The sequence below is a fragment of the Oxyura jamaicensis genome, chromosome 8, assembly GCF_011077185.1.
Source record: "Oxyura jamaicensis isolate SHBP4307 breed ruddy duck chromosome 8, BPBGC_Ojam_1.0, whole genome shotgun sequence".
NCBI lineage: Eukaryota > Metazoa > Chordata > Aves > Anseriformes > Anatidae > Oxyura > Oxyura jamaicensis.
The window spans coordinates 17,103,467-17,112,338 of NC_048900.1; the positions used below are offsets into that span (position 1 = coordinate 17,103,467).

General features: G+C 41.2%; 1 protein-coding gene across 1 annotated transcript; it reads left to right on the forward strand.

The window, feature by feature from the left end:
- Nucleotides 1-8,150, forward strand: BCL10 (BCL10 immune signaling adaptor). The gene is made up of 3 exons (XM_035333547.1): nucleotides 1-141; nucleotides 4,347-4,635; nucleotides 5,708-8,150. Exons 1-3 carry the CDS (start codon nucleotides 58-60, stop codon nucleotides 6,070-6,072), a joined length of 738 nt encoding a protein of 245 aa, XP_035189438.1. The 5' UTR covers nucleotides 1-57; the 3' UTR covers nucleotides 6,073-8,150.
- The last annotated feature ends 722 nt before the right edge of the window (nucleotides 8,151-8,872 follow it).

Below are 8,872 nucleotides of genomic sequence, written 5' to 3' on the forward strand. Positions count from 1 at the left end.
CGGGGCGCGAGCCGGAAGCGGCGCCGGGGGCGGCTTTCCGCGGCGGCGGCTTCCGCGATGGAGGCCGCGGGGTCGGGCCCGGCCTCGGCGGCGGCGGGGCGGCCGCTGACGGAGGATGAGATGGCCGACGTGAAGAAGGAGGTGAGCGACGGGACGGGGCCGGGCCGGGCGGTGGCGGGAGGGCCGAGCCGGGCAGGGCCGAGCTGCTGAGGGCAGGGTGAGGCCGGGCCTCCCCTCACGGCCCCGCCGCCTCCCCGGGCCCTTTGTGTCATTTTTTTTTTTTTTTTTTCCTGTCGCATTGTCTTCCAATTCATTAAATAGCTGAGCTGAGTTCTGGCTTCTTAGTACCATTATGCGGATGGAATTTTCTTTAAAGGCTTTGTCATAGCTCTGTGAGGCGTGTTTTACAAGTTACTACTTGCTTTTGTAGAGCCACAAGGCAATGCTGCAGTGGGCAGCATCCCGTCGTTACAGGAAAAAAAAGAGCTATTAAATCAGACCATCTGTGTAACATCTTACCTAAATCAGTCTGAGCTAGTGACTGAATTCACAGCTTCTTCCAAAAGTCCATCTGTGTCGGTTCAGGCTGAAATCTTACAGTCTCCTTCAGTAATTGGAGGACTGGGTGGTAACTTAGTGTGTAGTAACAAGTAACGTTAGGTTTATCATCAAAACACAATACAGTAAACCTGACTGCAGAGATCCTCCCCTCAGGGAGGTTCATTGCTCACCGTAAGCTCACGTGGCTGTTCCAGAGCTGTGCAGGTGGCTCTGGTCAAGTAACCTTGTCAGGATGAGCTTGGGATCAAGTCAGGCGTTGGTCTCTTCTCACAGTCGGCACAACGCTGCTGTGAGTTGCATGGCGAGATGTATGATCGTAGCAGAGTGAACAGTTGTCTGTGCCTCGTGTAGCTTAACAATGAACAAAGCTGGGGTATCGGATATGGTGTAGACCCAACTTAATCATTGTGAAGGTATCACCATAATAAAAGTTTAACTGCTAATTAGCATCAATAAACAATGTTCTTGTAGATTACATTTAAAATAAGAGGGCAGACTGCTTCAAGTCACTCGAACTGATGCTTTTGTTAAAAGAAAATGTAAATCTTTGTATCCTGGGTTTAAAAAAAAAAGGTAGGTAAATATATTTGTGCATAATTTCTTTTGTACTTATATTTCCTCACCTGTGCATTGTCAGGTGGCTACTGCTCGTCACTGACAGCTATGTTGCATGGATGGCTAGGTTAAAGAAAATATTTTAGCGCTACAGGCTAGGTTAAAATGTTTTATATTCTGTCTTCAGCACTACTTATGTTCTGTTCTATGCACGAATCTTAAAGCCATCAGAACCAGGGTGCTGTGTTAAAGCTTTATTTCCTCTTGGATATAGGTGTTATATTTGTGAAACTGAAGGAACGCTCACTTAGGATTGAGTACATTAGAATAATTAAAACATGGTATGTTTTAGGTACAGCATGCAGGCAGTTTCTGCTGTCTTTTGCTACAACCATGCAAGCACTATCAGGATTTGTTTTGGTATCTGAGATCAAGTAAACTAACGCTTCAATGTTTTTCCCCAAGCCCTCTATACCTTCTCCCTACCATTTTGTCACATCAGTGAAGACTTGAGGTGACTGCCTAGGTAGTCACAAAAGCCTTACCAAGTGTTATGTTACCTCCTTCTCTTCCTTACTAAGCAGACTGTGAAAGAGAAATGACGCAACAGCAGGAATTGTCAGTGTGTGGTGTGGCAGCTGGCTTGCAGGGGTGGTCTGGTCTGGGTAAACTTGTCTTGAGGAGAAATTGTAAAGGTTGGAATCTCACCTCCAGCTGGGAAGGAGGCGGTGAGCCATGCAAACACATCGATACAGAGCAAAGAGTACTTAATGCTTATGCTCTGCGTTTACCCTTCCTGTCCTTTACAAGCTGTTACCGTCTGAGGACAGTGCAGAGGGGAATTCAGGACCGAGGCACTTCATGCAGTGTAAGACTCATTACAGGAGGCTGCTAGTCAAAACACAATCGTTGTTCAACTGAGTAACAGCTTGCTATATTCTTCTAATGCTGAAAACCATACTGACTCTTCTGCTTCGGAGTTTGTTGATTGATCCCCCTTGGTGGTAGGAAGAGGTTTCTGAGAAGTGAAAGAATGATGCACTGCTCACAACACTCATAGCCAAGCAAGCACAGGCTTGTTGCACTTGGATACTTGAGATGGATAGCAGAGAAAGGTGGTGGGAGTTGTGCTGCTGCCGCCTTTTTCTGTTCCTTGTAGTCTTCTGTGCCAGCACAGGGTCAGGTAACTAACCTGCTCCGTGGATGGATCCTCTCACCTGCCAGACGAGGGTGGGAACAGGGAGCTGCCCTCAGCACCCTGCAGCCGTACCCTTGGGGTTTGGATTTTGTGTTGTATTTGCTGGTAATGGTCTGCTGCTAGCAGCCTTCCTTTCTCTTCCTTGCGTGCCCTCCTGATTATTCATTTAACTGCATAACCACAGGCTTGCTTTTGTTGGACCTCTAGGAGCAGAAAACTACAAGAGCACATTCCATTCTTCCTATGCCGTGCTTGGTGAAGCAGTCCAGACATTTTTTTCTTTAATTGAGTTACTGGTGCTTTCCACAGCATAGGATGCCAGACAGTTCTATTGAGCTAGTAAATTCCTTTAAAGCAAAGTCGTCCTCATGCTGCTTTCATGGGATGTTGTCAAAAAACAAGAGGATATTGGAAGACTTTCTTCGGGGAAAAAAGTTGTGATTGTTTCTTTTCATCTTATTACATCTCTCGTATGTAAGGTTGTTTTTTTTTTCCTTCTAGCTCTCAAGTAATTTACTTTTGTTGAATCAAATGAGGCAACTTCGGGAGGAGAGGAGGGAATGCTTTTTCACATCAGTAACTTCCAGCTAGTGTGTATCTGACTTGTGTATTTCTTCACAGGGAAAATTGTTGGCAAGGGAACCTGCAGATTCTGTAGTATTCCACAAACTGAGAGTTTGTTTTTCAAGTAAAAAGATACTTGTGGCTCTCATCTTCATGGAGCAGGAGATTGGTTATTGAAACCAGAGTGTTGAACGCAGGCATTAGTTCTGTTACGATGTTGGCATCAAGCAGGCCTCTTAATGTGCAGATTGAAATCAGGTGTATGTCATTTATGCTTTGGAGGTGCTTGTGTGGACCCTTTGAACAAGGGGGATGGAGGTCACTTCTTGTTTTGCTAGATGTCTGAATAAATCTGTCAGTGTAAGAGAGGACACAGGATCCTACAAAGAAGAGTTCAAAGTGGTGGCGTTGCTCCTCTAAATTACCTCTGAAATAAACTGGTAATCACGTTCTACTTGAATACGGTTAGAAAGGATAGCACATCTCTCCAGGGAGAAACGGAGGGAACGGGACGGGATACTACGTGTTGCAGGTCCTGAGGATGTGAAGTGCTTCATCTTGCCCCATGTTAACTGACTGTGTGCGAGGGTCTGTAGACAATGGATGGAATCCGCTCCCGGGGCAGATTGTTGCTGCTTTTTTGCTTTTTCTTCTTTTTTTCTGGTTACAGAGAGGATTAAGCAACCAGCTGACACTTGTTAGCCGAAGTTATGCTGCAGGGGGGAGGCATTTTACTTCTGCCAGAGTCATCAGAGATGTACTAATTCTCCCGGGTCAGTGCAGCTTATCAGAAGTGTACAGGGTGCTGCAGGTGTTCAGTATAAAATCTTAAACCAACAGAAAGCAGATTGATAAAGAAAAAGCAGCCAGTAAAGCTGTTGAGAATAGATATATCTGTGGAAGAAAGTGCAGGTATTGTGGATGCTGGTGAACTCAAATAGAGATGTCTGTCTAATAAAACTTTTAAACAGTGCGTATATGCACGCTGTTGCTCTGAAACTGCTCTTACTCAGCATACAGAAAACATCAATAACAGCAGTGCTACGGAGTTGTGCCTCTTGGATACAAATAATGAAAACGTGGCAGTTGGGTAGTAAAATGGTGAGAGTGGGTATGCGTGTAGGCTAAATGAGTAGTTGCTGTCGTGTTTTATTTCATTTTTACTTGGTGACTATTCTGAAATGTGATAATCGTAGACCTAATGTAATATTTTCAGTAAATATTTGCCTTAATTATTACTGAAGATGCATTAAAACTTCACAGGTCACTCAAAGGAAAACTTAAGAAAAGGATAGGTAAATTGAAATAATTTTAAATATATATATTATTTTTTTTACACAGTTGCACTGAGAAAATTCTCCCCTAAGTAACATAGTGGCAGCTTTAGAAACTGTTTGACTAACCCATAACAAAATCAAGGCTTCTAAATGAATTGAAAGATCGGCTGATACTACTTTTTGTTTTTCAGGCTCTAGAAAGGATGCGACCTTACTTGTGTGACAAGATTATAGCTGAGAGACACTTTGATTACCTACGTTCAAAGAAAATACTCACCAGAGAGGACACAGAAGAGATCTCTTCTCGATCTTCCAGTAGGAAAAAAACTGGGAAGTTGTTGGACTACTTAGCAGAAAACCCAAAGGGACTAGATGCTTTGATTGAATCTATCAGGCGAGAAAGAACACAAAACTTTCTGTTACAAAAGATAACTGATGTAGTGTTGAAAGTCAAAAATGAAAAACTTGAAGCTCTCAAAGGTAAGATATAATAAAATCTTGTAAGATAGAAGTTTATTTTGAGGGTCTGCAAAATAAAACTCACACAGTTCTTCAATACATGTTTCTTATTACAGATTTTTTTCCTTTCTCTAGTGTTTGGGACAGTGTTCTTGGAAACTGCACCAGTTTGGGTTTAAAATCTCAGGACGTATTGATAGCTCTGCCTCTACTATCTGACACATAAATAAAGTGGGGAGGGGGGGGGAACCACAAACATACTCTGTTTTGTTCTGATGGATAAGTCTTTTTTCACACTTGTGTTTTGCTTTCTATGAGGTTCTAATTCAGAACGCAAAACAAGTGGTTATCTTCCATCTCGTGTTTCTCTTGAAGCTATTTACTGCAGTGGCAGGATGCTCGGGTTTTGTTCAACTTTGCACCTCAGCAGAGGATAAGCCGACAAATGCAATATTGAAGGGAATTTTCCCAAAATGCTTTCAGTGCAAAACTTAAAAATAGACTCTGAATGTATTGCTTCACACAATCTGACACAGAAAACTTAAGTTGCTCTATGTATTCACATTTGAAGGCAGAAAAAGAAAGTATAAGCTTTCTAAACCAAAAACCTTACTTCCCCTTCCACACCCATCTAAAGGGAAATAAAGAAGGAAGAAGGTACATTTTTGACCCTAGACACAAAAGGTCTGAAGTTTTCTCTGGCTTCAAGTGCAGCAGCCTTCAAAAGCAGTCCAGTTTGGAGTAAAGCAATGTGGCTGAAGCTTTTAAAAGGTTCTTTGAAGAAAACAGTGAGAAAAGTCTATCGAAAGATAGGTCTGGTTGCCTATACAAGTGACATCCTAAAGGGAAGCTTAAATTACAGTGCACTTTGTCAACTAGTAACTGATGTAGAGAAATCATTCACATGGCTGATGACATGACCTGCACATATTTTCTAATTTGTCACAACTACTGGGATGTCACAGGTGAGACGAAAAGGATAGTCGGGTTAAAATTACAGACAACTGATCTTTGACAATGTTACTGATGCTAAATCAGTTTTAAGAGTGCATCATACTGTAATTAAATTTAGTTTCTGTTTTTTTTGTCTTAGGTCTAAGCTGTAGCACCTGCACGACCTCACTGTATGAAGGAACGAATAATCTTTCTAGATCGTATTCTGATGAATCTAATTTTTTTGATAAAACAAAAGACAAAGAATCAACCCAGATGCATCATCCGGAAGAAGATTATAGCACTGCTGCATTTATGTCTGCTGTCTCTCTTCATTCCATGAATTTACCAATTGCAGAGACGGGAAATGCAGAGAGTGTGGTTTTCTCAGCCACCCTTCCAGGCCCTGGAGACCCTGGTGCACCCCCTCTCCCACCAGAGCTCCAGTCAGAACAGCAAGAACCATCTACTAGTTCAAGTGACAATTGCTTTTTGCCTCTAAGATCACGTTCTCTTCAACCTTAGTGAACTTAGTGACTTTTGTCTATTCATCCAGAGGGTACTGAAACAGCCTATGATGTCTTATAAGGGTAAAAAAAAAAAAAAAATGTTTTCAAACTGTTTATTTGTGAAATCAGAGGAAACAGTCCATGCTATTTGCTGTTTTTTAACATTTTTTTTGTAATCGGGTGACTACCTGCTTGATTTCATGTTATTTAGGAAGCTTTTACAAGAAAAAAATGATGATACTGCGCCAGCAAAGTTTTGTGATTTTTTTTAACAATATATTTAAGATTTCATGTTTAGTTGCAGACATTTAAGCTGCAGTTTACAGAACAGTAACTAAGAAACCTGGTGTTCTTAGCCTTTCTGTGACAGGTGAAAGGCAAAGGTGGTTAGGAAAAGTACTGAGTATTGAAATTAACTTCCTGAACTAAACGCTTTAGCTCGCTTGCAGAAAAGCTTGACCTCATTTGCCAAATTAAATATTTCTCTGTAGGATAAAGTCTGTCCTCAATGTATGTATATTATGTGCAAAAAGTATTTCCATTTGCAAAGAACAAATCTGACCAAATCTGTTGATATGCTTACTTGCAAGAAGTCTTAGTTTTTTGAACTTTTTGTCTACCAGTACATTGAAAGGTACTCAGCATCACATATACTTCCACAAGCCTTAACATATAATTCTTGTATATTATTGAGAGATTTGTGATTTGAGATGCACTTTAAATATAAATTCTCATTAATACTGGTAAAGGAACCTAAACTGCTGTAACCCCATCATGTGGGCTGTGAGAAAATGCTGTTGTATAATGCTGTTAAGGACTAATGCTTGTATGTTTTGTCCCAGTAGGTAAGTAGAGGAGTCGTGTAGCAGGAAAGCATCCTTAACTGGAGGATTCTTGGAAATGTTGCACTTAAGATACATACTCCTCAAGGCAGATAGACACGTTTACATTTCAAATTGCTTAGTCAAAGGTATTTAAACCATTTGAGCATGGGAAGGTTCTCATATTTCTTGACACAATATAACATGCTATATTCCTCTCATACTCTACTCTTGAGTTGTAATCTACTTTTTATGAAGGTGGCCTTTAATCACTTTAAAATTATTAGACAAAAACAAACTCTTCCTTGGAAATGTCTACAGTTACGTTCTGCAAAACTACACTTCAGTAGTTTCAGTATATCAAAAGGTAGGTTTGTATTTAAGGTCTTAATTATTTGGGCTCATATACAGTTCTGTAGCTGTATAATTCCATTCAAATTCAAAGCCAGGGTAATAATTTGGGGCAGTAACCCTAAATTGTGCTCTCCTTTTGATGTCCTGCAGAAGGCCTCTCTAAATTTTTATTTCATGATTGCTATGGTTTTGGAAGTAGGTTAAAATAAACTGGACAGATCAATTATACTCTGTATTCAGTATGTGAATAGCTTACATTTGCTAAAGATGTGGGCTTCTGTTTAGTGTTTATAAAATCCTTGATTTTCTGGTATACATCTAAGGTGACAGACTGTCAGGATGGTGCAAGTGCTTGTAAATGAAACTTCAGTACAGAAGGCACTCTGGGATTTAAGTACCTAAATACAAGGAAAATCTTGCTCTCTATCGTGAACTGGAGGGTAGGTGTAAATCTCTCTTCCACTAACTTGAACTATAGTTGCATGTACTCAGGATGTATAAAAGTTGGTTTAAATATCCCTTTGTTCACTATAAACCATTTGAGTTGCACTTGTGTTCTCAAACTTTTTTTCCCCTCCTTGTTTTAACCTCCTTAGAAGCTTAGTTTTGGGTCTGTTCTTGGATTCTCGTAAATGGAGGGGAGTAAGTAAGGGACGGAGAGCAAGCTTGGCCTTAGCTGAAAGAGCATCAGCTCGAGGTAAAAAACACGTTGCAGTTCTAAATCAGAACTTGCATTGTTTGCCGCCTGCCACACAGCACAGTGTGCAGTAGGCCTGCCTATACAGGGATTACTCCTGTAATGGAGCCTGTTAACCTGAGACTTTAAATGAATGTATTATCTTACCTATGTTTGTAAGGTGCATTTTTTAAAAAAAAATATTTTTAGCACAACTTTTGGAATAAATTCTTTTGTATAATTGCTTGTTTTCTGTCTGCCTTTATCATTACTAAAATGTATGGGTTCTAAGTGCAGTTCATGCCAATATCTGTATGTGGGGTTTTGGTTTTGTATGTGAGGAGGCTTTTGTTCTCTTTTTAGAGAGGTTTGTCTGGTGGAAAGACTGACAATGTGAAACACCTGTGTCTGTAGGACTGCATTCAAGAGCAGCATCTAGGGAAGACATGCATGTGAAATGAAGACCTCATCTGCTTAACTACTATTTCTGTGGTTCATGATTGGTATTGCTAACCAGATTCTTGTTGTGATTTTTAATGATTTGACTGCTCCACTTTGTAAAGATGTGAGAAGTGTTGCTTCTGGCCATGCATATATTGACTTCAGTGTCGAGACTTCTTTGAGTAGCAGGGAAGAACCAAAACCTTTGTGCACTGAGCAGCATGATCTAAAGGATTCTCAAGCGTTGCAGGGACTTCAGTGCTTGTTTTCCTTGTACTGTGTGTAGGGTTTCTTATGTTTTATGGTATTTAATGCGAGAGATCAGCTGGACACAGTTTAATAACTCCCAGCAAGGAATTTTATCATATTATACTCAAAGACTGCTTCCTAGACCTCTGCTCCTTTAGAAGAAAGCCCTGGTTGCCGGGGCCGGCCCCGCTGTTCGGCGGGCTAGAGGCACTCGGTCAGTCAGGGCCGGGCCCGCCGCCTGAGGCCGGAACCCCGGGCGGGGGCCCGGTTTCCGT

What these genes read in the sequence shown, in the direction of transcription:
- BCL10 (XM_035333547.1), top strand. Translation starts at nt 58, where the DNA reads ATGGAGGCCGCGGGGTCGGGCCCGGCCTCGGCGGCGGCGGGGCGGCCG. An exon ending in TGGCCGACGTGAAGAAGGAG is followed by an intron (nt 142 to 4,346) that starts GTGAGCGACGGG and finishes TTTGTTTTTCAG; the next exon opens with GCTCTAGAAAGGATGCGACC. An exon ending in AAAACTTGAAGCTCTCAAAG is followed by an intron (nt 4,636 to 5,707) that starts GTAAGATATAAT and finishes TTTTTGTCTTAG; the next exon opens with GTCTAAGCTGTAGCACCTGC.